Source organism: Falco peregrinus, chromosome 3 (genome assembly GCF_023634155.1).
Source record: "Falco peregrinus isolate bFalPer1 chromosome 3, bFalPer1.pri, whole genome shotgun sequence".
In the NCBI taxonomy this organism is placed as follows: Eukaryota; Metazoa; Chordata; class Aves; order Falconiformes; family Falconidae; genus Falco; species Falco peregrinus.
In genome coordinates, this window is record NC_073723.1 from 48948082 (window position 1) to 48975811 (window position 27730).

The 27730-nt window shown below is 36.9% G+C and overlaps 1 protein-coding gene across 1 annotated transcript; it reads left to right on the top strand.

Annotated features, from left to right (window-relative positions):
• Positions 1-27588, top strand: TCEA1 (transcription elongation factor A1). Its single transcript, XM_055799135.1, has 10 exons — positions 1-231; positions 6307-6369; positions 11379-11484; positions 19173-19260; positions 20204-20352; positions 22209-22265; positions 23227-23381; positions 25044-25190; positions 26109-26180; positions 27260-27588. Exons 1-10 carry the CDS (start codon positions 163-165, stop codon positions 27266-27268), a joined length of 915 nt encoding a protein of 304 aa, XP_055655110.1. The 5' UTR covers positions 1-162; the 3' UTR covers positions 27269-27588.
• Positions 27589-27730: the final 142 nt, after the last annotated feature.

Consider the following 27730-nt stretch of genomic DNA (forward strand, 5'->3'; position numbering starts at 1 on the left):
TGGCTGCTGGGTCGGAGCGCTGCGCCGCGGCCTGGCCCCGCTCCTGCCCGCAGAGCTCGGCGGCGGCCCCGGCCGCTTCCCGCGCACCGAGGGGAGGCGGGGCTGCTCCGCCGGCTTCAGCTCCCAAGCGCCGCGCCGGGCCCCGCTCGGACCGCCGCAGCCATGACTACGGAGGACGAGATCATTCGCATCGCCAAGAAGATGGACAAGATGGTGCAGAAGAAGAACGCGGTGAGCGGGGACGGGACGGGAGGCGGCTGGGCGGTGCGGAGCCCCCGCGGGCCCCGGCCGGCCCCGCGCTCCCCCCCCATCCGGCGGGTGCGGGGCCTTTTCCTTCCCGCCGCGCGGGCCCCCCGCCCGCCTCCACTTCCCCCCCCGCTGCCCGGCGGCTCCGGCGGTTCCCCCCGCCCCGCCGCCAGTGGACGTGGAGCCGCCGGCCGGCGCGGCCCGCCCGCTGCGGGGGGGCCTCGCCCTGTCAGCCGGCCCTGCTCACCGGCGGGTTGCCCCCGGGCGCCCTGCGCAGCGCCGGCGGGCGGGGAGCGGTGCACCCCCCGGCCCAGCCCCGCGGCTTCGGCCGAGGGGTGGTCTCTGCCGCAGCGCCGACCCTGGCTGTGAGCGGCGTTGCTGTCCGTTTCCCGCGCGTTAAAGTCACGATGTTGGCCTCGCTCGGGAGCGGGTTGTGATCGGGACCTAGAGGAGAGGCCCCCCCCGCGGTGGGCTGTCTTCGCTTTCGGGCACCGAAACTGGCGCCGTACGCGGGCGGGCGAGCTGAGGAGGTGAGCGAGGAGCCCTGGCCCTGCTCCTCCGGCAGGGTGCCCGGGGTTGTGTGGACAAACTGCTGAAGCGGATACTAGATGGCAGCCACTTTGCGTTTTGTTTGTTTTCTTAACCTGAAACAAAGTATCACTTCAAGTGTGTTTATTTGGGGAATGACTTCTGCCTCCGAATGGAGGAGGAATATAGGTAAATTCCACTGAACTTAGTTCAAGTGCTATTCTCATGTATACTCTCGATATAGAACTTACTCAGTTACCATATAATGTCTACACTATCCCTACAAAAACATCAAACTAAGTAAAATCAGAGTGTGCAGCAGCCGCCAAATGCCTGATGGTTTACACATAAAATAGCATACAATTGTAAACTCTGTTTACTACTTCTTTATCGGGTGGGCACGTTGTTATTCTCTTCTAATTTGTGTATTTGTCATTGCTGCTGTTCCTGCAACTACTACTTAATACATAACATTATGACAGTGCATTAAACGCTCAATATTAGTGATAGTTCAGAACTGAGCAGTGTGGAATTTCCATTTATGGAAGTCTCTTTTCTGCTGTTTAAGACGGTGGAAATTATAAACAACATTTTAAAGAAGATTTGCATGCTTATAGAAATACTGATTGTATTAAACCAATGAAATCTGTTTCATTCAGAATCCAAAAAAATTCAGTGCAAGTACACACAGGCTGTGTTTTGCTGTGTTTCACAATGCTTGCTGTTCCATAATATTGTATGGTTTAGGTCTGATACATTTGAACTCCCTAATGATACATTGAGGAGACAGGAGCTTTGTCTAGTGGAAAGAATTTTCTACAACCAGCATTTATTCATTTAGTTATATTTTTCTTTTTGTCCCCTCCCTCTTTATTTCTACTCCCCATGCTTTTCAGCACAAATTAATTAAATGTCTCACTTTCCTGACTCTAAAACTGAAGCGGTGTCTCTTTCCTATGAGGTGTTGAAAAGGTGAAAATGTGTGGACTGTGAAACGTTTAAATATTACGGTAATGAGAATCATAAAGTGAAGTCTATTCAATTTTATTTCGAAGACTTCTGACAATAGAAAGAAAATGGCAGCTCCCAGGTAAGGTGGGAATGGCTGTTGATGTTGTGGAGCAGCACTACAGCGATACCAGAGAGGCACCTGGTGACTACAGAAGCACCTAGTGACTACGGTGTATTTCTCTGTGGTCTGGAAGGCTTAGGAATTCGGATGTAATTCCTAGCAGCAGCTGGGGACGTGTATTCATGCTCTAGTGTGTGTAACCTAATTAACTTTCAAAGCTCTAGTGCATTGTCTTCACTGGGGTCAGCGTAGGTCTGATGTGGCCAAATGCAGCATGCACAGCTGGGCCAGGCTGTGTGTGACTGGAGCCAGCAGCTGGGTCTTCACCTTCACCCCCATCCCAGAAACCAGAGTGTGGGCAGCACCAGAAGCAGTTGTGCTTTTGTACTTTGGAACAGAACTCATTTGTTCCAGCTTATTATCACACACAGGTGGCTCTGTTGTTAGCTTGACGCAGTCTCAAAAACCTTGTAAGGCTGCCTCTGTGGCTGATAGTGGAGAACTGATGCTTTATCCAAAGCACATATGTGTACCCTGATAAAAACACTTAGTTGTATGATAGGAGAGGAAGTACATCATTATTTAACCCAGGAGGTGTCTCTGTTTTTCATACTAGGCTTTGTCAGATGTAAGGTATTTCTTCTTTAATTGCACAATGTGATTTCCTACCTGATCATGCCCTGCAGTTAAAATGCTAACTTTAGTGAAATTATTAAGATCATGTCTATGAAGAGGTACTACATTGTCTCACAATGATCAAGCTGGTTTGAGAAATGCATTCTTACATAACTATCTGCTGGATAATGATGCTGCTGACAATCTCTTGTTGAGTAAAAATGGAGAAAAGAATACAAGAACAGGTACTTGGTGTATGTCTTTGAATGGGAATGATTTGATGAAACCATCAATAAAAGAAAAAAATAGTTTTCATAACTTTTTACTCTGAAGTTAGGAAGACTCAGATGGCAAGAGATGCTTCATCTCTTCTATGGAAGGTGACTGTGTGGCTTGTGGCAAAGTGCTGTTTTGGCATTTCTTTTGATGAGTTGAAAAGGCAGGCTGTGCAGACACCCATCCTGAGTCAGAGTCTTGGTGATTTGCCTTGACTAAGGACTTAATTGTAGCTCTGCAGATTTCGTAACTATTTCAGTGAAGTGATATATGTAGTTCTTTTGTTTTGAAGGACAAAATAATAATGCAATGTTGCATTTAATACAGTGTGAGATACATATTTCTGATGTTATTTTAAATATTGGTTGCATGTTTGAAATAGGTATTACTCCTTCAGAATAACTACGATTGGATTAAAACACATGTAGTGCCTTCCTTATAGCTTTTATTGTATGTAAGTACACTTTTATTAAGCTGCTGTAATGAATAGGTATGAAGAAAAAGGTTGCACCCATGAATTAAAAAAAAATCAAGAACTGTTAAGTAAGTTGAGAGAAGGAAGTGTAATGTTTTTCACATTATTAAATGTTTGCTTCCTTCAGTAGGACAGAATTAGAGCTGGATAGCTCTGCTGTCTTCAGAAATGTATTCCATTTTCTATTGCTTGAAGCATAGCTTTAAAATATGAATATAGAACATCATTCTTGTGTTACGATCTGATCAGCTGAGAGAAGTGGAGTAATAAATCTGTATGAAGCTGACTTGTGTTAATTGAAGTTACAAGGTAAACTGGAAGCTAACTGGCCTAGTGGAACGGGGCATTGCATTTCATTTTCTATGATATTATAGAAATGCTTTCAAAAGAAAATTTATAATAATGTTCTTTATGGTTGGGTTTTCTTAAACAGAGAAGTCTTATATTGGAAAAATAGGAATTAAAAGTTTTACTTCCACTCTGGTTTTGAGAAAAAGGGGGCATTTGACTTTATGTTAAGAAAAGTGGTTACAAAAAACAGTTCAGTTGCTGTGAGTTTAAACTCAATTTAAATTTAATTTTATAGTGTCTAATTCTTGGTACACTTAATTGATTAGAGTGAAGGCTTAGAAAGCATTAGTGCATTAGAAATGTTGGTAATTCAGTACAGAAAACAATATGAAACATAGGTAACATCTCTGTAGAGAGTACCTGCGTTTTTTTACTGGTTACATGGTTTGTTAACCTATGTGTCAAGTTACTAGTTTTGGACAATGTTTAGACTGGGAATAATAAAGTTGTTTTGCCATGTGCAACTGGAAAGGGATTTTACAGAGGCACAGAATTTTTTACTAGACTGTATTTCTAAGATGAAGTGAAGAGAGTGCTACTTTGCTTTACAGTATCATTATGCTGAAATTGCGAACTACAATAACCTGTGTTTATTTTGAAATCACATACTGTGTGCAGTTTGCTAATAACTTAATTGGTTTGGAGGTAAGTATTATTGAATTATATTTTTGAAAACAGCACATTGACTTTTGTAATTTGTTCTGTTTCAGCTAAGAAAATTTCCTTGAATTTGATTTTTGTCTTGTAGCAGTGAAGATAATTAACTTGCTTTACTTGAATCTGTGTTTGCACAGAAGAAACCACTTATGGCTGCGTAGAGAAGGAAATAATTTAGTGTGCTAACTCAGTTTAGCACCTGAAAACAGCATGATATTTCCCAGTCTTGCATCATTGCTGCTAAAATTCTGTGGTTAAAACTGGAGAATTTTTGTGTATCATGAATAAAAGTTAAATAAGACTTCTTGCTGTGATGGCAAAATAGTAAAACTTTAGTTTTATAAGTGAATTTGGCTTGTGTAAGGTGGGATGTAGTGAAATTTTTGTTTTTAGAGGCTTCTTTGCTGTCAAATGTGTTTAAGAAACACAGGTTTTAGCAGGTGTTTGCAAGTGTCCAGAGCTGTGCCTGTTTGGATGTGACACAGAAGTTGCACTTTCATCTTTCTCGCCTCTTGGTGGTTATTTTATGTGCTATCTTCAATAGTTATGTTGTGAGACCTGCAGATGCAGCAGGATGTTACAAGAGTTTCCTTGCAACAGGTGTCATATTAGAAGTTGATTAGGGAGAATTTAAAAATAAAGGCAAGCAAAATACATATGAAAGTAAACAAAATAGGATGAGTTGGGAGAGAGGTAAGGAAAGAGAAAGGAATCATTCCAAAGATCTGCAAGATGGAAATCTTGTGGGGTTTATTTCCAAATCTCATGGATTTAAAAAGAAAAAAAAAACCAAACAAAATGGGGAGTGGCCTTTATATGTGAAGGCAGTTGCCTTCTTGCTATTCATAGCTCACAGGTTCAGAACCATATGCACTTGAATGTTTGCTGTTGCAAAGTCATCTCAGCCTTTAGAATGTTGCTATAGTCTTGACAACCTCTGTGCACAGTAAGAAGAGGATAGTGCAGAACTTTGGTGAAGTAGAGGTGGTAAATCATCGAGGATGTAGAGGTTAAAGTAAATTATGGAGCTCGTGTTTAGGAAAACTTGGTTTTTAACGTATGGCCAACATTGCCAAGGAATGAATTGTTAGAGTAGCTGTGTATAGAGTTTATTAATACCTGACAGTACAATCTCTGAAATTAACTTATCTATCTAGAAAGCATCTGGTTACACAGTATTAGTTTGTACCTTTCCTTGTAGTCTTACAAGGGGAAAAGGAAAAAAGAAAAACCCACAACAGCTGAATAATAAACAAGTGCATAAGCTCAGGTGTTGCAGCACATGAAGATGGGCTCTGGCCTCTGGTTTGGAACATGCTGATGCTTGGCTAGCCTGGTATAGGCTGAGAAGTGTTGTCTGCACTAATCTATGCAGCCTAATCTATATATTTCATTGAGTTAATACTTAACAGTTGAAAATAAGACTTGAAAGCATGTCTTGTTCTGCGTTTTTTCTTTGGATATTTGTTGGTAGACACACTTGCAAAGTTGTCTTTTTTGATTGGAGAAACTATAGCAGTGCCTAGTAAAATAGTGTAACGTGATGACAGTTTTTGAACCAGTGACCTTTTCTGGCTTTACCACACCACTGCGAATATAGTTAAGAATGTTGGCTATATGTTTTATATATACGGTTACATATATATATATGCATTATTGATGGACTGTGCAGAGCTCCTCAACTCCCAAGTTCTTGTGCTAAAACAGATGAGGTTGTTCTGAACTGAAAATCACTGCTGTTGTCTGGCTTGTTTCTGGTGCTGTCAAGTACCCTTGAGGTTGTTTTCTTGAGGATGTATATTGGTTAAGTAGTAATTGACAGTGTGCTTTAATTGACATTTGAATTAAAAGGGATAAAACTTTTCTGGTCTTTGAGTGAATAGGTTTGTTTCTGGGTTAAGGCCTGTTAACGCTTAGAGTTTGTGATGCAGAACATTCCTTGGCTTAGAGTTGTTAGTGGATGAATTGGGAACTGATGGTTTGAATGCGGGCTGGGACCTTGAAGGCAGATAAGAGTATGTTGTTGATATTTTATGTTAAGTATCTGGTTGCTTCTAAATTGACTTTTTTTTTTTTTTTTTTGCAGGCTGGAGCTCTTGATTTATTGAAGGAGCTTAAGAATATTCCCATGACCCTTGAGTTGTTACAGGTATTATTTGCTTATTGTTGTTATGTTCTAAATTTTAAGACCACAATGATGAAGGTGAAGCCAGGAAATCTGGAAGAAGGTTGCACTATTAAAGTAGATTCCTATGTAGAAACTCCTTGGAAGAATTAGTGTTATTACAGGGTAACTAGTCTTATTTCACCCTGATTTAGGGCACTTACCTTAAGTGTTTTCTTCCAGTAGCAAGCTTTTAAAGCTTATCTTTCTGTTTAAGTTGAAAATAATGAATTTTGTCAAGAACAAAGGGGAGGAGCTGCTTATACTCACCTTACATATAATCTTAGGCTCTTACTAACACAAATGTGATGTTTCCTTCCTTCTGAAGAAATATGCAAGTGATTACAGCTGTTACCTTCTTTTCTCATGTAGTTTGTTGTTGTTTTGGATTGTAAGTGAAGAAAAACATAGCTTATACCTTCAGGCAAGTTGTATTTGACCCTGGGTAGTGTATAGATAATTATACTCCTCCTCCTCCATTTTTACTCCCCTGAACAGGAGTGATGGTTTGGTACAATCTCTCTCACATGCATACTCTTTGTAATTTAGTAGAGAGTATCTAACATAGTATTATATATATTCTTTATAAAATCTTTCAAAAAGTAACTCGGTGAACTTTATTTGCATGTCAAGTTCCAGAGTTTGTCATGTAATTCATCAATGAACACCTTTTGTTCCAAAGTAACTAGATCTCTGTGAAATTTTCAAGTGGCAGAGGTAAATGTAAGACCTGATTTGTAGTGGTAGCCACTTAAATTGGAAGAGACTGAAAAGTGAATTTTTTCTAAGTGACAGTTGTCACAGGTACAGAATTGGCTATAAAGTTCAAATCTTAAGTGTAAGTAGCAATGTCATTATTGATGTATGCATCCTATATATTTGCAGAAGGTACTTAGTACAGTATTACTAATGCTGTATGTGACCTAAAATAGGAATTTGAAAGTGTCACCTTCATGCGTGAATAAGCATGGCTGATATGATGCTGCAGCCTTCTCCCACCGAAAAAAAACCCTGAAGTTGCCCCCCAGAACGACATCAGAACCCAGGAAAAACCTCTCTTAACCTTATTCTTTTGAAGTTCTTTGTGCAGGTCTTAATACACAGTATTTGTATAATAATGTTTTTTGCCTTTGGAAAGAAAAATATCTCTGCAAGTACTCCAGAAATTCTGTAAATGTTGCTATGCAACCCTGTTCTGCGTAGTATGAAGAATGAGGCTAGGAGAAGCTTTACACAGAACAGTAGAAAATTTTACCTAGAACCGTAAGGATCTGAAGAATGTATAAGTAAATAACTTAATCTTTTCTTAGTTGCAATGAAAACCTTCATAATGTTATCAACAGAGGAGGACTCTGTTGATAAGAGTACTAACTATGTCTTGCTAAGTACAAACAAACTGAACTGTTTGCCTTTTAGGGCACTTGTGTGACCCTGACGCGCGCGCGCAGACACGCAGACACACATGCATATTAATTCTGCCCAGTTTTCTATCCTGCTTGAAAGAAGCTTACTTATTTCCATCCATATGACAGGTACCTGTTTTTTAGAGTGAGATAATATTTGCAGTAAAAGATTGTTTTTAATCTGTATTGAGGTAGACACTACATGAGTTTGGAAAGATTTCCTTGTGTTATAGTAGGTCTGAAGGGATCAGGTGTTTCAGCATACTCTTGCATAGTAGATTGACTGTAGCTTAGTAATGAAGTCTTTCTTGAAGTATCCACTGCTGTATTCAACAGTTCCACTGCCTAAGATTACAGTTAGCAACATATTTAGACTCAATTTTACATTATTTTTGTTGATAGTTTTACAAATATGTAAAGTCTGCCATAAATTTTCTATGTTGTCTCCCAAATTTGCTTAAGCAGTGGAGGACTCGGAGCAACAATTGAAATGCAGAGTAATCATATGTGTCATTCTGGTAGTGGATCAGTAGTGTGCTGATGTTAGGAAGGGTGGTAATTGTGAGAAAGTGGGAGCACTAGCTTCCTCTATGTAGACTGAGATATCTGTTGATGTGTTTGAACTGATGGAATGCAGGACACAAGTGAAAAACATACTTCCACTCCCATTTTAAAGGAGTTTTGAAAGCTGGCTACATTGAACAGCACTGCTAGCTGATACGATAGTTCCATTATTCCTGTGTAATAAGAGAAATGATGATTTTTGCTGTAATACAACTGTTCCTTCAGTCTGAACTGGTGAGGTCCTCTGAACAATTTACAGGTATGTGGAATAAGAAGTGTGTGCTTGTTGCCTGATTTTTGTCACAGAAAACTGAAGTGGTTACAGACTATAATACCACTGTGTTACATCTAATGAGATCTATGTAAGCAAGCTATCCTTGCTTAGCTAGGCAGGGAGCCAGAAGCCTTCCTCACACATGATTTATCCGGTGGTCAGAATTGCAAATCTGTTTAGCAGCCACACTGTATTAAAGGCATCCTGCCCCTGGTGCTAATTGTAGGTAGTGCCCAGCTAAACAGTGAGTGAGACAGACCATCTTAATTTTAACAGACAGGTTTTACTGGAAATTAAATGTATGTATGCAGAACTAGGCTGTGATGTACAGTCCTTGCCAGCTCACTGGTGAGCCAGGGAAACCTGGAAACCTGGAGGTGGTTATTCTTCATGGGTTGATTTGGCTCTGCTTTGGTCCAGGTGCTCACCTGGACCAAACTTGTAGAATTTAAAGTTGGTAACAGCTCTGCTTGCTTCAGGGGTAGCTGCTTTTCACCAACTATGTGCCTTATGTTTTCTCATTTGGTTAGGTTTAGAGAAGACTAGCTGCCACTGTATGATTTGTTTTGGGTTCAGTCATAGGATACTTATGCTAGCTGTTGCTCATACCAGCTGAAGGCTGCTTGGCCTGTATCTTGAATGCTTCAGGGGTGAAAACAGCTGTCTTACGCTGTGTCTGAGCCTCTTGATTCTTGGAAAGCAGATAAAAAGTGGTGTAGAATTTGAAGTGGGGAAGAATGATCCATTAAAAATGCATTTTGGACAGGGTGAGAAAGGTTTTCATATGCCTGCACTCTTATAAACTGGCACAGAGATAAAGCAGTTCTACAGGTTACATTGGGCTGGGCGAAAATACCAGAGTTCTCCACTTAAAATGGCTCTCACAGGAACAGCTCTGTAGGCTGAGAGACTGAGGAAATTTCAAATGTTGACAGCTGGTTTGTCATTAAAGCACAGTCATTTTGGGAATATAACACTGGTCTTATGTGATTACCTGTGTCAGTTTTCTGGCAAATAAATTGGTAGGTCATTCCTTCCCCTCTCTTTAGGCGAGGCTATATCAAGTGCTCCGTAAAAGCAAACAAATGAACTATGTTTATGTACTACCTTAAGAAAGCTGGCAGTTTAGCCAGTTACTAGAATCTGTTTCTCTTATGTGATCAGAAGAAGAAATTAATTTATCCAATTAATTTTGAGTTTTACTTGAGTTTTTGAGTTTTACTTACCTATGTCTGTAAGTTGGTGTCTTGTCTTTTTGCTGATGAGAGTAGGCTGTGGTTGTGCCCAGTTATCAATGGAGGGTTGGTTTTATGTTTTTCTCATTCAGGTATGGTGAGTATTTTATGGAGTTCCAAGCACATGTTATTCATTATTGTCTGAGCATAATGTCAGGAGTATGTGTTTAAAATGTCAAGAGAGTTGGCCAGTACTGTTAGTCTGGGTGAGCAGAGTTCATCTTGAAACACTTTAAGTTACAGGTGAGTAACCGTCTGTTTTCTTTAATCCAAAATAGGTGTTTAGAGCTGACACTCAGACCTGAGGTTATTTGATGTGCTTCCTTTGCTAAATATCTACTGAATATTTCAGTACATTTCCAGTCATGTACCACATCCATGCCCCAGAAAGTTTAGCGTGGGTTGTAACAGTAATTTACAGGAACAAATACTTTCCATTTTTAGCAAGCCACAAAAATTTAAATTTTCCTTTGAAGGAGAAGGAAATTTATGATGAACTACTGCAAAAGTAAATAGAAAATGTATATTTGGTGAGTCCCATAAATGGTAAATGCAACAAAACTGAGCATCTTAACAAAATTTAGTCATCAGAATATGAAATTATGATAAAATACTTATTTGTATTGTTAAACAGTTTTCTTCTCTTGTGAAACTAAAAGTGTGGAAATGTTCTGCTTCTTCGATTAGCATGTTAAAAGTCTTCTAAAGTGAAATTTGTTGCTGTTGAGCTAAATTTATGTCCTCATCTTCTGAGTAGTAAAAGGAGTGGACTGTAAATTAATCTCCTTTTCACTCTATTGGTGGCAGTAGTGCCAAAGGTTTAAAGCCTGTCCACTATCTTGACTGAGAGGTAGGCTAGTCTTACTGTTTCTATCTAAAAGCAGAACGCTCTATGCTTGAGACTTTAGAGAATCTCAGTATTGCTGAAATTGTTAGGAATCTAAAATGTGGTCGCTCCCAACTGCTATTACAGCTTCTTTCACAGCCACTAAATGGGAATTCTAAGAGTACGAAGTCACTGAAGCAATTGGCAAGCTTCTCATCATGCCAAAATATAAATACAGTCATTGCTTCACAGAAAGATAAGGTTTTGAGGCTAGAACTTTGCTAAAAAAATTATATAACATTAAGATGTATATATGATTTTCATGTTGATAGATTTTTTGAATGTGGTACTTAGTTTAGGTTAGTAGTTCTGCAGAGGTTTTTGTAACAGTTTAGGAGCAAAAATCTTCTGATTGATTCCCCTTGAACCTCCTGCCTGCCACGCCTTCCCCCCCCCCTTCTGTAATGGAGACAAATGGTAATACTGTTGTATTCCTAGTTAAAAATATGTGGTGTTAAAATAAGTTTTGTAAAGGCTTGCAGCATTTCATCCTGATATTCTTAGAAAAACCCCACAAAAACAACAATGAAAAACTTTAAAAAAATTATGTCAAAGTACAAACGTATATATGCTTACTTACTAAATTGTTTTCGTATCACCTTTTATAGTATATATTAATATTTCTATTGCAGTCTACCAGAATTGGAATGTCAGTGAATGCCATACGCAAGCAAAGCACAGATGAAGAAGTTACATCTTTAGCAAAATCTCTTATCAAGTCTTGGAAGAAACTGTTAGGTATGGCAACACAAACTTTGTTTTCCCTGTTCTTGCATGTTTTAACTGTATGCAGTCTTGATGCAAATTTTTGACACAGCTTTGCTTTAGATACATTTGTGCTCCTGTGCAAGTATTGAAACTTTCTGCACTGATGTAGTTGGTTTTTACTCTTTGACTATCATCAGTGCATTACTGTGAAAGTGTATTCAGAGAGAAAGTGAATACATTTTTGTTGGGGCTGGCAAGCAGTAGGAAGCCAGCTTCTGTGACATGACTCATTTCTGAAATCTCATTGCCTGCTGTTGAGCTAGAGTGACTGTACTGCAGTACTTAGCACTAACGAACCTGTTCTTGACTATTTCCTCTGTTAAATATAACAGGTACTCTGCAGAACTTGTGCAAAATCTCATATGAGGCTGTGGAGGCTTTGAAGTTTGGTCTTAAAGTGATTTGTGAAGAAAAAAAACAGGAAAAAGTTGACATTAAAAATCTGTTAGGACTTACAGGTAGCGAGAAATAGATCTGCACTTTCTAAAACCATCATAGTTTTAAACAAATTTTAATTAGTTAATACTTTTTGTTTAATTTCTCTTAAAGCAGTGAATACAATGAATGAAACCTTTCTGTTAGCAGAGTTTTATTCAAGGGTTATTTATAGTACTTAATTTTAATGTATTTGAAAATACTCAAATTTCAAACGGTGTCCAGGTATTTTTGTTCATACACTGTGTGGTACTCTGTTTTCTTTCTTTGTATCTAATTAAGTTTTTTATCAGATACTTTATTGCTCTCTTGTAAGTGGTGTAGAAATTACTTTGTATCCATTTGACAGTATATGTGTATAGAAGTGGACAATTTGTCACAGCTTTCAACCTCTGTGTTCTAGTAAGAGACAACAGCCTCTGCAGCAGATTTTTTTTTTTTTTGACCTACCTTTAAAAAGGTAGATGATACTCATTAGGTTAGTTTTAGTAATGAAATTTGGGTAATACTAGATATGATAAGAAATTATTTTTATTATAAATTAAATGCATACTTTATAAAGGATCTTATCAGAGTTTGCTGGTAAATAGTGAAAATTATGTACTTTTTTAGGTTTAAATTTCCAGTTAGATCTTGAAGTCCAACTGTATTATATCCATGTATAAAAGTGGTAAGATACAGAAGTGGAAAACTAGACATGCATATTAACTTGAGTTGCCCCAAGACTTAAAAGCAGCAGATGGTTTGAGTAACCTAGCTCTCAAGTTACTAATCTAGGTTAAAAAAAAAAAAAAAAAGCCCCTATCAAAGATGGTTGTTGTTGGCTTTCTTTTTTCTGTAAAGTTCAAAATTTTTGCAACTGCAACTTAGTGTAGTCAATAAAGTAGAGGAAGTACTCTTTTATTTTTTTTTAATTATTATTATTTTTATTTTTTATTATTTTACCCCACAGGCTTCTGAATTTTTGGGAGTGCCCTCAGATACTTTTTTGGGGGGGAGCTAGCCATTCTGGGTGTTGCTGTCCTTTGAGCAAAGGAATTGCTGTTTATTTGTTGAGACAGTAAAAGTAGTCATCTTTTATTTATTCTTTTTTTAGTGCAAGCATCTTGTCAGTCAAACTTGTCTTAATATATTGTTACTTATAGCTGACTGATCTTTAAGTGTTCCAATGTTGTGAAACACAGGGAGTATTATTCTTACCTGAGTTCATGTTGTAGAAGCCTGGAATGAGATAGTGGTGCCTGATGGTCACAGCAAGTCAACCTGGATGTAGGCTGCTGTGGAAAGGACTGGTCCTGGTTTCCCATATGCACGGGTGCGCTCTTGCTCCCTCCCGTGCTACCACGAGTGCTCAAGTGGCTATCCAGGAGATGAGAACTGGGAACTGACCAGCTGGAAACTAATTGTTTTGTTCATTTCTTCTGGCTTAAGTTTCAACTGTATTAGTTTTCTGGCCCAGCCTGTTTGCAGTTACTGTTTCTTGCACAGGGATTATGGCAGTAACATATTGTGGCAAGGTGGACCTTTTCGTTTTGATGGCTTGCTACATTCAGGTGGTTTTAAGACAGTTGGGAGACTAGCTAAGGCTTCTTGCATCACGTGAAGTCAAACATATGAGGAACTGGAAAATAAATAGCAAATATTTGACATCAGTCTCTAATTTTTGTTATAGGGCAGATATTATTGCATGTACATTATTGTGCCAGGTCTAGTATAGTTGTGGTTGTACACTTATTGCATAAAATCAAATTAATCCTGAAAATAATTTTTGCTTGTGTTCAAAATATACGTAGTTAAATTCTCCTTGATTGTAATGTAAATCTTTATAATAAAACATAGTAGGGCAAATGTTTCATCTCTCGTTTCATTGCTCAGTAATTCATTAGAACGTAAAATCTCATAACTGTGGAAGATAGGGTATCTCGGGTGTGCAAAGTATGGGTGGGAATCTTACAAAGTACTCTTATCTGTTTTATCATTAGTTTTGACTTTCTCAGAAGAATACGAAATACCATATGTTGAGCTGCTTGAGAAATCAGTTTCGATTATGCTGTTTATAGTGCATGTAAAATGGTATGGATCAAAGATGGAAACAGAAGCGGACAGCTGTTAATCGTACCAAGCATTGTACTCAGAGATCTGAAGTCTTTGTGAGTTATTTTTATAAATGACATTTTGAATTTAGGCAAGAATTGTTGACGGTTCAGGCTGCATGTACTGTTTAAGCTCAGTGCTATCAGAACTTAGGTTTTAAGAATGCATGGGAAACATGAAAAGAAATCAAAGTAAGGTTGTGAATCACCAGATGTTTGTGGCTTGACTAGAGCCATGCCAGGTTACCTGTGGTTCTTCAGGGGGTTTGGAAGATGCCCAGCACAGGGCTTGCAGTCTTTGTCCGAGGTGAGTCACTGAGCGACCTACAGCGGAAGATTGCTTTCAGATGTTGCTGTAAGAGCGTTAAACCACATGGCCAAGTTGGTTGCAATTTACATAAGGAAGCAAATTTGGCCCTCAGAATAAACTATTGTTCAGTTATAACAAGGCATTTGCGAATAATGATTGTGTTCCAAGTAGCTGAGTATACAGAGCCTGCTATGCAGATATTGAATCTATGCAAACCCATTTAGGTTGTAAGGAGTATTCCTTTATATTAAAAAAACACCGCAAAAAATTCTTTAGGGAATTTAACATTCTCCATAACAAATAATTACTTACTGAACTCTGAAGAGTATATGGTGAAAAAGAATGTCCAGACCTCTAACTAAGTAAAATTAAGTCTAATAAGTTTATGCACTGAACTGGAGTTGTAGAATGGTTGGATGTTAATTTTAATGTTAAATGCAAGTGTGATCATTTATTGCCAGTATTAAAAACTAATAATGGGGCCATAAACATTTTTAAATGCCTATTTCAAGAAAGTGCATGCCTGAAAAAATTTATTTTAAAAGAATGTTTAAGTGCTTAATGTTGTCAGGAGAAGATAACAGCAGCCAGACTTCACAGAAGTGTTTTACTTGGATTACTTTGTTCATATAATCCTTTGTTATTTTGAACCTGGGTTTGATGCCACAGGAGCAAGCTGGTATGGTCTAGGACTGTCTTACAGGTATGTTAATGCTCGCATTAGGTGAAGTTGTTCAAGGACATCTAGTAATCTACTGGCTTTGCTCAAAAAATTTGTTATTGGCAAAACAAGTTCCTAAATTGCAGTCCAATAGTGTTTAAGATTTTACTCTTGACAGAAGACTACATGTCTTCATAAGTTACCAAGTGGAAAAATAATTTCAATAGTTTCATTTCCATGTCAGGTATGAGCTGTAGCAATCACCTCCTGTGAAATGTATGTTTGGAACTGTTCCATGTACCTTTAGTAGATCTATAATTTGTTAGGATTATCAATAGATAATAACATGTGATACAAATTCATACTGTACGGGAGAAAAACATATAGCAAAGAAGTTCATGTGTCATGTTCTTTTGTGACTTATGAATAATAATAAAAAAATCTTTGAAAGAGGCAGACAGTTCATGATTATGTTATTTATACATTTTAGATATTCTTCCTCCCTATGCTACTCCTAGGAAGAAACTTTTATGATCTTACCTTCATATCTTACTACATCTTGCAGAGGAATTGCTGAGATGTGTAGTTGCTTGTGCGTCTCGAGATTATTTTGGTCAGAGTCTGGAAAATGGGGTTTAAAGAATTATTAAATATGAGGGGTTTTGTTAAATTAATGACTATGCTGTCAGTTACTTGTTACTGTATCTCTTTCCTTTAACTTATTTAAATTGAATACTTGAAAAACTTTCCAAGTTTTAGTGGTGATACCTGAATCAGTAATGTACGATAATCCGCTAAATTAAATTCTCATGTGCTTCCAGGGAATAACTAGCCACCTTTCATTAATGTTTCTGAAAAATTCTTAATTAAAAATTCTTACAAATTTGTAAATTAATAATGTTGCATTTTATATTTTCTAAATTTGTTCTTGTTACTAGCAAGTGTCTTGAGTTCACTTGTAATAGAATTGTAATTAGAAAAATTTATGATGATGTTGTTAATAGCTTCTAACGTTCAGATTAATTATGTTATCTGGCCATATGTTATTACATTAAAAATTTTGTTCTGTTAATGAAGAACACTGTCGTGTTGTGTTTGACCCTGGAGAGTTTATTTCACTGGAAAAGCTAGAAGTATCTTTTAAATTAATTGCAAGTCCCATACAGAACTGCAATGAAGTAGTCAGAATTTGATAGTCTTACTCCAGTGGCTAATAGTCAATTCATGTTACTAGCATGTTCTTCGTATTTTTAAGACGAAGCATTAATATAAATTAGCTTCTCTTATTTAGGGGGGGAAAAAAGGCTTCAAAATTTTTTTATGGCCTTCTGAAGCTGCAGTAGCTAGAACTGTGAAGCTACAGTTTGCAGTCCTAAAATTGATGACAATTTCAACTTGTTTCTGAAAAAAGTTTTCGTAAGTTTTAATAGCTGTATAAACTTGAAAAAGTAATTGTGCCTCTTAAAAGTAACTTGTAATTAATATTATATAAACATTTATGATGTTCTGTGGACTTCCTGATGTGAATCACTTGCTCATTGGAATTTTTAAATATATTTCACAAAGCGCCATTTTTTCCATCTTATTTTGTTAGAATTTATGTGTTTGGTTGTAGTTCCCGTTAGTTGTCATTCTTCTTTTCCATTAGTGTCTGGCCATTGAATGTAAAATAGGTTTATTACTAGGGACTTCTAGTTTCTCAAGGATAATTTTTCTCCCTTCCCCAGAAGACAGTTGAAACACTGTCTAGCAGGCTGTTAATTGCATTTTCTGTTGTCAGTACAGTATTTTAATAAAATAAGAAATCCTTATTAACGTGTGAGTTTAAGAATAAGTACCACTTGACACTGGATCTCCTTTCCTTGGTGCTTTCCAGTTTATGATCCATAAGAGTGAATGACTTAAATTCTTAGGAGAATATTTCTAGCAAGTAGAGAATATTGTTAACATTATTTTTGGGTTTCTGCAACTGGATTAAACAAAAGTATCTATAAACACTTCTTGAAGTGATTAAAGAAATTGTAGTTTTGAAGACATAGTTGCTGAAGATTGTCCAGTTGTCTCAGCTGCGAAGTCTGACCTTGGTTTGAGACATGCTTGTGTAGACTGGTCTGCAGGTGTAGGAAGAGCTGTGCTTTTATATCTTGCTTTATCCCCATGCCTAATGTATATCCTGCCCTCCATAAGGGAAAGAAGCAGCTGGGGTATTGGCAGATGTTCTCAGGTGCCTGTCTTCTCTGAGGAAATGATGCTGGGCTAAATGGAAGTGTTTGGTAAACTAGCTGACAGCTATACCATAGCGGTGTATTTGATGCAAAATAAGCAGGAGATACTTAGGTCAGCTCTGAATTTGACAACTTGTGTGCTAGAAAAAAATATGGAGGTAAATGGGCTGAAGCAGACTTCAGCTCTAAGGCAGCTATGCTGCTTTGCAGAACCTGAGCTGTACCCCAAGATACCTTTTTGACCTATCAGTTTGCTTAAAGCTTCTGACAAAAATGGTTATGTACCTAAAGAATGATGAATGTACGCAGAATTACATGCATATTTAGAGTATTTTTTAAAATTATCATATAAGCATTTGTTGCCATAGAGAATAGTCATGTGAATATGCATGTGGAAAATGGGATTTGTTTTCTTTCTGTTAGTATTGGGCACTTCTGGTATCATAGTAAAGAACTTGTGTGATCCATTCAGTTTATAGCTTCGTTTGCTTTCTTAATGAAATTACTTTTTTATAAATAATAGCTGTTAAATTGGTATGTTTATTAGGATTTTTTTGAACAGTAGCTTATTAAAGACAGTCCAAGTGCTTCATCTACTGTGTTTTTCTTTTTTCCTTTAATAGAGAAATTTATCAAGGATTGAATACAAGGTTACAAACGGTGGGTGAGGAAGTCACTGAACTTCTAAGACCTTGAATGCTGGGGAAATATTCTGCAGAAGTATCTTTGTGTGCTTGCCTGGTTCCTAAACTGTGCTGTAGGCATCTCTTTTTAGGTACAGCTGGAGACAGGATAGTAGATGGGTGCTTGATCTGATCCAGTATGGCTGTCTCTTGTCTCCTTTTTGTAATGTGGATTTTTTTAACAGAATGGTATTTGATTTGATAGATTCCTTAACTCAGAAGTTCAGGGAAGGATCAAAATCCTGTTCAGTTCCATATCTTTTCTGTGTAGCTTTAAATGTAAATTTAAAAAGACTGAGACTTATCAGATTTCCCTCCCTTTTCTTGATCTGTTCTTTTAAAAGTTTGTGGTACGTGCTTATCCCAATAATATAGTCTACAGATTTAGAAGTGTAATGGCAGCTTTGTAAGAGCTTCGTGAAGGAATTCACAAAATCTGTTGGTGAGTGATGCCAATCTCGCTAGGCTTTCTCTGTAGGCAGTGGAGAATCAGCCTTTCTAGAGAGCAAATCAAAGCAGGAGTTCAATTTAGCCACTGCAAATTCCATTTTACAATAAAAGGGTGTAGTGTTCTTGCTAGGCTAAAATTAATGTTGTCATTGCCCTTTTTAATAAAGGCTTTCATTTCTATTCTTTATAAAATAATCATTAAACATAGCCTGGATGGTAAAGGCAAATTCAAATATTTTAAACACTAAGGCAAATAGTTTAAGAAGCTATCACAGAAAATACTCTGTGCGTGTCTTAAACTCCTTCAAAAGCATATGAAAATTATCTTCATGTTTTTTGGCAATCATGGTAGCTTTCACACCACAGTTTTGTTTGGTTCAGTCTCTTGTTAGAAATACTGTGAAAATAATTTTTTTAAAAAATGGCATGCATTTAGTAGGAACTTTTATTTAAAACATGGAAGACAAACTCCAGAGACTTGATGTAGTAGCTGAAGAAATTACTGTCTACCTCATGCAGCAGTGTTGGCAAAAATAAATTATAAATGACTATGTTTTCATTATGTCTTCACTACCAGTTTAAGCAGATGCTGGATTTGACTCAAAGGATCTGAAGTGTTGTCATATTTACCATTTGCTGGGTTGTGGAGGGTGTTGGGGAGTAGAAGGCTGTACTGCAAGAGAAGGTCAAAGCAGAGAGTGGGAGCTGATAACATTTCCAACTCATCAAAGATATTTTACCACTGCTTTAAATCAGTTACTATTTCTGGGTAAAAGTGTTTCTTGTGTTTTGTATTTCCAGATGGACCTTCAACGGATAAAGATTCTGAAGAAAAGAAAAAGGAGCCTGCATCTTCCTCACAAAACAGCCCTGAAGCAAGAGAAGAAAGGTGTTTAATTCTTCATGACTATAAAATAATCTCACTCAGCATAAATTAACATTAAACTATTTGGTCCAGATTTGTCATATTAGAGACAGCTTTCACGTTCTTTTCTGAATTACATAGAATTGTACAAGAAATGTGTGTTGTTAGGGAAGTAAATCATGCTGCTGCTGCCATTACAAAAAAGATGAAAGCCATGGGTCAAGATATAGCTAGACTAGTTATTGTTTATGCCATCTGTCTCATCAGTCAAATACTCCATCTCAGTACTAGCACTGAGCTTTGAGGACTGTAAAAGAACTTTCAGTCACAGCTTTGTGGAAATTGCGTATGTTAGAGGTTTAGAATACTTCTTTTGTCTGTTAGCTTTTATGTTTAATAAACAATCTCATTCTGCACTTTTTCTGGTAGACCCAAAATACATGTTGTCAGAGAAATGAGCTCATGTCAATGACACTACAGTGACATGAAACTGAGAACATTTGCAAAATAATACCTGCAAGCCCATTTCTTCTGTACGCTTCTGGTTTTAGTGAATCTGTTTCCAGCAGCCATGTTCAAATTGAAATTTAACCTTGAACCATTTGTCCTGATGCAACAGTTTGCAAAGCTACATCAAGTAATTAGTACAAAAGTACAGTAAACAGACCAAATGCGATGCATTCGCTTCAGAGTGACTGTTAGTGTGATGTATCTTCACTTTGTTAAAGTAAAGTTTGGGGGATGGGGGCGGGTGGGTGAGATTTCATGTAAATGTAGAGAACTGAGAACTAAAACTTACATACCACCTAATGGAATGGAATACCTGCTGTTTCTCTATTAGCCTATGTTCTTTTTTTGGAATGCCATCAAAAATAACAAAAGACCTGTGTTTTGCCCTGGAACAAAGTTATTTGAAGGGGGGGGAAAAAAACCCTTTAATGTTAGTTCTCTTTTTGCCTTTTTTTAGCAGTTCAAGTAGCAATTCCAGCAGCAGGAAGGAGGAGGGTAGTGCTCCCTCAAATTCTTTCATCCCTTCTTTTCCCCGGGCTCCAAGCACTTCGGATTCTGTACGAGTGAAATGTAGAGAAATGCTCTCTGCAGCTCTGAGAACAGGAGGTGAGCTTTGTAGACTGTATTTTCACGTTTAACTATTTCCTTCTGTACTTCAGTCCTTCCCACTCTATTTTTATCCTGTCCTGTAGGGTAGAATAAATCCTGTTTGTGCCCATTTGTGTGTATATACCCATAGGCCAGTTCACCCAAGTGGCAAGTAGTGAGTGACCTTGACAGCACAGGAGTGTATTGAAGTACATTTTTGTTGCTGATTCTAGGGACATTTTATGGCTTCTGTTCATCTGATATCATGCCTACAGTGGAACTTCTTTTCAGGAAGGTTATTGCCTCCTTAATGCCTCGTTTAAATTTTTGTGTGGGAGCTCCTTGGTTTTTTTGTCTAATAGCTGACTGAGAGTGCCACTATATACATGCCTGCCTTTCTTACACCAGAGATCCTGCAGCCTTCAGATTTTGGTTTTTGAAGGCTGCCTTTCAGTTTTGATTTAATCTTAAAGTTTCATTGAGATAGCTTGCAATAAGACAGTCTTGCATTGCTCTATCCTCATGCCTTTTGAGCATCTGTAAATTCCTTGAGAGTTTTGGGGTTTTTTTCCTTTCCCCCCTCATGTACACTTGGGTGTCTTTAAGCGGACAAATCAAATTATATGCTAGGTAAGAAGCAAATTGAAAGCTGGACTCCTCAGAATGACCTGTGCTTTTTCATGTGGGTCCTTCTACAAGAACTTATGACTCAGCTCCCGTTCCTCTGTTCTTAGCTTAGTGTAACCTGACCCAGTGTAAGCAGATTTGAGTCATCCATTTTTACCCTCTTCACTCTTTTAATGCACATAAATCATGAATTGAGATACAGACAGTAATCGAAGCTGAATAACGACATTAATTTTTGTTCCTCTGGATATGTAGTTCATAGACTTCTAAATAATTTGTGACCAGGAAGTTGCATATAGCATCTTAGTATTCATGATTCTATGTAGTTTTACTTTCAGCTAGTTTTCCAATAACACTTTTTGCTATGTTACTTTCTACAGCACATATAAGCTGATCACCCATGGATTGAATGTCAGTCTCAAAAATAAGGTTATTTTCTGGTTTTTTGGCCTCCTGCATGAGATTAAAGTAGAAATTGTGTTTGGATTACTCATTGAAGTACACCCATGTTAAAATGAGGAGGAAAACACATACTGCATCTAATTGTCCTAAGCTGGCTTTGAAAGGCAGCTGTCTTTATGAGGAAGGGATATGGTCAGAAAGAGTAAACAACTATCTTGAGACATTTTAGGTCAAGTGTTGCATTGTTTTCAAGATTGCTATGATTTTTCTTCTAATTAAGTGTTTTAGGACATGTCTCTGCTTTGCGTTTTTTAAAAATATCCAATAATGTTGTTTCTGTTCTTTGATTACTATGTTTCTAGTGAAGTCTTTCCCTTTCATGTATGCAAAACATTAATTACTTATGCTTGCATTCTGTGGACTGAAAGAATTGATGAAACACAGAAGAAAACATTTTCTTTTTATAATAGTCTATTCTATGCACAGATATTCTGTGGAGATGGGTATTTGCCAAGCCTATTAGAATATTTGAAATTTTTCTGTATAATAGAGGGTTTTGTTACTATTTGTTTGCAACTAGTTGTAGATTTTTTGTTTTTTTGAAAGACTTAGGCTGGTTCTACTTTTTTAAACTTCAGTTGCTCTTCATTTCACTTATTTTTATTTTTCCAAGTAATAAGTTAACAAGGTTTTGAAAGGGTAAATATACAATAGATTAAACTTTCCTATACAAAAGGAAAACTTGCTGCAGTTGCTGGGTTACAGAGATTTGAATGGGGTCTCAGGAATATAGAACACTGATGACATAATCAGGTTGCTAATATATTAATATTTGTTTTCCTCAGATGATTACATTGCTATTGGTGCTGATGAAGAAGAGCTGGGTTCTCAGATTGAAGAAGATATCCTTTGTTGTGCATCTATGTGCTCTAGAACAAGAGTATTATTAAAAGCATTGATAAAGTTAAAATTAATTTGATCTATATATTGAATTTCATTTAAAACAAAAATAGGAAACTGCATTCAACATATCAGTGCAGAAATTTAATGTTTAAAAAACTAGCACAACCTAAATGGTTTGCCTTAAAACATGTAGGAATGTGTGTAGGTGAGTGCATGTGGGTTTTTTTTTCAGTTTAGTATGTTTTCCTTGCAGCAGCAATGTTATACCTTACTGAAGAATGCTGACATTAAATCCTGGGCTATTCTGTGTTATTTTTAAATCTTTTCTTGTTAACAGTTTTAATCTTTTCCTAATGTCTTTATTTCATTTTCTCCAAGATCATTTCTAAATGAATTTGAAATTTTCAAAAGCGTTCAGGTAGCAGTATTTTAATTGTTACAGAGCAGATGTCTGGGATTCTTTTTATTTTAGGTTTTTTGGGGGGACAGGGCAGGAAGATATTCTTAAGCATAGAAATAGTCGGAACTTCATGATTCTAACATGTTAATGTCCTTCAGTAGTTACAGTCAGCCACCGTTCGTGTTAAGGAATTTCCTGTCTCTGTTGCAAAACTGTTTTAAAAATCTGTTAGTGAGCTGCCAGTGTTTGAATATCTGATTTAGAAACCAGTTAATCCTCAAGTTGAGGTCAAGGAATTGGACATCTATTTATGGGTGAATTGTCACAATTTAACTTGAGATCCTACTACCCAAAAATTCAGATTTCACTGACCATGTGTTAAACTGTGATTAGGCTTCAGGAGGACATGAGGTCTGCTGTGTTGAATGTGAAAGTAACTGTTGATTGGGGTCAGGGGGAGGACTTGATTAACAGTGTAGATGTTGCTTTAGAGAAGTTGCCCCAAAAAGTGAATCCTTTATACTGCTGTTTTAATGTTTTGTTCCTTAAATTCAAAGCACCTATTTTTCAAGAATTAAAAAACACTGATATGAAATACAAAAATAGGGTACGAAGTAGAATAGCAAACTTGAAGGATGCAAAGAATCCTAATTTAAGGAAAAATGTGTTATGTGGGAACATTCCTCCTGACAAGTTTGCCAAAATGACAGCAGAGGTAAGTAAAGCATAAGTCTTGAACTTTTTCCCTACTGGTCTTACATCTGGGCCTGTATTTATTAGCCATAAAAATAATTCCTGTAAGCTGCCCGCACTTTTGAAAGACTGGCTTGTTTGTGGCTTACACAGCCTGAATTACAGATTCCTAAATACCTGGTTTTATCTGTAAGTCAGAAGGCGGGTAAGCTGTTGCATGTATATTTCCTGAAACATGGTATTTTTGCTGTTTTTAAAAGGCTACATGATATATCGGTGATAGTTTTTTAAGTTTAGGAAGATCTAAATATGACTGGGCTAGTGATTCCAAGCTCTTACCCGTTCACCTTTCTGGATGCGTAAGTGTTAGCCTGTCTTGCTAAGTGTTTTTCAAACACTAACCTCTGCTGTTATACTCCTATGCAAGGTATAGCACTGTAGTTTTAAAGAGCATTCCCGCTCCTGTTGGCATTTTCAGCGTTTATTTCTTGATTGGATTTTATAGGAGAGAAAAGTGAAAGCATGGTTAACATCTGGGTTCAGTTTTCTGGTTCTGCTTGGATGTGTTGGATTCTGCCCCGCCAAATCAGGTGTAAAGGACTATCCTGGAGACTGAAAGAAATTAAATTTATGATTGAGTAATGAAAATTATGATGAGCTTTATTCTAAAGGAAAGATTTCTGGTTTTCTGGTTTATTTCTTCCCTCCCCCCCCCCCCCCCCCCCCCAGCTTTATGTAAAGCTTAGGGCAAACTGAGGCCAATAAAGGAATGTGTAAAGAAATGTAGATTGTATCTTCAGTATGTATTTTGAGTTTTTTGGTTCTACATGTATGTAAGTACATATGCACAAACATACGTTTCGTGTTGTTCAGTGCCCATTCTTTGTTTTAATTAATGTCTTGGATTAAAATTTTAATGGCTAAAAACCCCCTTAGTGTTAAAATTACTTCTTAAGTGAAACAGCATTAATACAGGATTTGCATTCCACATCTACATGGGATGTGGAGTAAAACCTTGTTGAAGAAAAATGGAACAACTTGTTTTTGCTGTGCACACTTGATTACTATACGTTGTTGAGATCCTGCATGCTAGAACTATTGAACAAAAAAGAAAATGTGAGCCTGAGCTCTTTGGTTAGTGTTTTGAAACTAAGTGTATATGACTTCTGGTAACAAGGTAAATTATGGCTATACCATATTTATCAGTAGAAATATAGAAATAGTCAAAATAGTGTAAATTTTTCCTATAATAATCTTTTGTAGGTGAATTAGATAATTATGCAAGGATCTAACCTAGGGAGAGGACATTTTCCTTCTCTCTGGAGAACTTTTAAATCCTCCTCTACCATATCTTGGTATTACATTTCTGAATTTCAGAAATGCATCCACATAGAAATGTTTCTAGGTGTGTGATAATATAAATTTTACTGATCTTTTCCAGCTGTGTAAAAAAAAAAACCCAGATACAAACCAAACAAAAAACCAAAAAAACTTTTTGTAGCTTCTGTGCTGTGAAATATCCCAACTTAAGTCTTACAAAAATAAAAATGTGTAGAATTACTTTGCCTTTCAATAGAGTTGTTGTTCATCAATTCTAAATGAAAAATGGTATGGGCTTACACAGTGGTAATGACTTGTTTAAAACAAACTCTGTAGTAAACTGTCTGGGTTTTGTCCATAAAAGGAAATGGCAAGTGATGAGCTGAAAGAAATGCGGAAAAATCTGACCAAAGAAGCTATCAGAGAGCACCAGATGGCTAAAACGGGAGGTACCCAAACTGATCTGTTTACATGTGGCAAGTGCAAAAAGAAGAACTGTACATATACCCAGGTACATGGCTATCCAGACTCTTAGTTTTCCTTTTTCAAAGCTTAAATCCTGTATAAAAACTGTCAGAGAAAAGATATTTTAATTACAAATTGACCTTTTTAACAAAATGCCAACCAGTTACAAAATATGTGAAGATGGCTGGATCTACATAGGTGTGCTTATGTAAAGAATGTTTGTTGTAATAAATTACCAAAGATTTTATGTAAATCCTAGCTGAGTATCTATATAGCCTGAAACATCAGTTTCTTTGCAATGCTGAGTTTTTGGTAATTCTTCATATTACATCTTACTAACGTGGTTTTATGTGAAGGAGAGCTACTATACTGGTTTTAATGTGTGAAAACTTTTCTTTACAGAGGGAATAAATAGCAGAAAATAACGATACACACACAAAAATAACGTATTTATATAACCTACTATTTGACTAACAATAGACACTGATATACAATAATTTCTACAAACTCTCTATTTTAATTAAGAAATGTGCAAGAAAGGATTTAATTTGATTTGTAGTGCTTCTGGGCACGTAATTTTGATCATAGGATCAGCTGTGTTTATAATTTAATACTGTGCATCAGATGCTTTAAGTAAAAAACTTTTTCAATCATGAGACTTTTAAGCCTTTGCATCAGTAAATATATGTAAAGCTGTACTGAACATGTAGTTCTACTGCAGAATTATTTCCTGCAAGTATGCGCACAGTTTCTATGCTGGAATTGATATTTTAGTGCTTCTAAATCTGTCAAAACATAAGTTTATGATTGCTTTATATTCTAGATAAAAAAACAGTTTCAATTGATTCAGAAATTTAACTTGTTTCCTTAAACTTTGATTTTAAACCTTCACATTGAACACATACTAACAAAAGTTCAGGATACTAATTTTCCTTTTCCACTCTGGCTTTTGCCTTTGCCAAAGGTTCAAACCCGCAGTGCTGATGAACCCATGACAACATTTGTTGTCTGTAATGAATGTGGAAACAGATGGAAGGTAAGACTGTTAGACTGCTCTGCATATTTGGTAGCAGACAGCCAGGCTCTGTGCTTAATTTTGTTTTACAGTAAATGACAAATGAGTTTCTGTTTACTTTTGGTTATTTCTTAGCACATTAGTGATATTACATGTTGATACTGCAAAATACCTTGAGATTAGAAAATTATTCTTGACTGAAGGTGTGAGATCACGCAAGTAGAGTGGTGGCAAAGGGGGAGAGAAGTTAGGACATTGACTTAGTCATTGTGACATTAAGTTACAATACTGCTTTGCCATACAAAGCAGTGGCAAGTTAGTCACTGTGTTTTCTCTTCACCCAAAGATATTCTAACTATTTTCAGTCTCTGCTTCGATGAGTAGAATAGGCCTTTTTAGACCTTTTGTTGTTGTATTTTATCTGAATTTTTTTGTTTACTCTGAGAATAAGAGTGGATAAAAAAAAAAAAAGAGATGACTGCTGCCATATTCCTGTGTCAAGGTAAGTGTAGGGCAGTGATAACTTGACTGAAATTTACTTTTTTTTTTAAGTTCAGGAAATGGGAATTATAAAAGATTCTGAGGGACACTGGTAGTCCAGTAAAATGGAGAAACACTGAAATTAAGGCCTGTAGAATTAACAACTTAACATGTGATGGCATGCAATATGAAGCATGATACCCTCATTCGGTGTTTTTTTTTGGTGTGTGTGTGTAAAGATGCTGCAGCTCTGCAGAACCATGTTGCACAGCTATGCTAAAATTACTGCATTAAAAAAGCAAATATGCATCGTTTTACATATCTGATTACTGAATATTGTTCAAATATATACTCCAAGAGAGCTAAATAATTTATAAAGCTTAGAAATCATTTGATGCAGTACCTGGAAAAGTTTATTTGTCCTTTGAACCTTCTGTAAGGTGGTGGTTACAAAAGTGTCCTTATAGAGATGCTTGAATGAAGGAATGGTTATGATATAAGCAAGTGCTTTAACTAGTGATTTCCATCTCTTAAATATGGTGTTGTGTTTCTGTTTCTTCTTGCAGAGATTTAGAAATAAGCTGTATGAAGATCTCATAAAAATTCTTTTCTTTTGACAGTTCTGTTAGAAGAAGAAATTGTCAAGACATCTGGACCAGTATGAAAGAGGATTTTGTAATTAGCTTTAAAAACTAGGCTAAGCATCTAGCTTCCTGCAAATGAGAGTTTTTTGAGTTTTGTTTTGTTTTCTTTTTTTTTTTTTTAAAAAAAAAGCAGCATACATGCCTGAAGTTAGCCAGTTAGCCTTTATTTTGACACAACCATCATTTCCTTAAATGCCTTCCTATAGCTGATAGTCAGTAGGGCCAGGTTGCTCAGTTGTATGGTGAATGTTAAAATATTTTTTCATTTTTATAAGTAAGTTGACATTAAACTTTTACCAATTAAACATTTGGGTAATTGGCTTGGGTTTTTTTTTCTATCTATGTGAATTATGTACTGTACTTATTGCAGTCTGAAACATACACACTCCTCCCATATGTATTTTACTTCTCCACATTTGTTCAGTTATAAGAATGGAATTTGTTTCT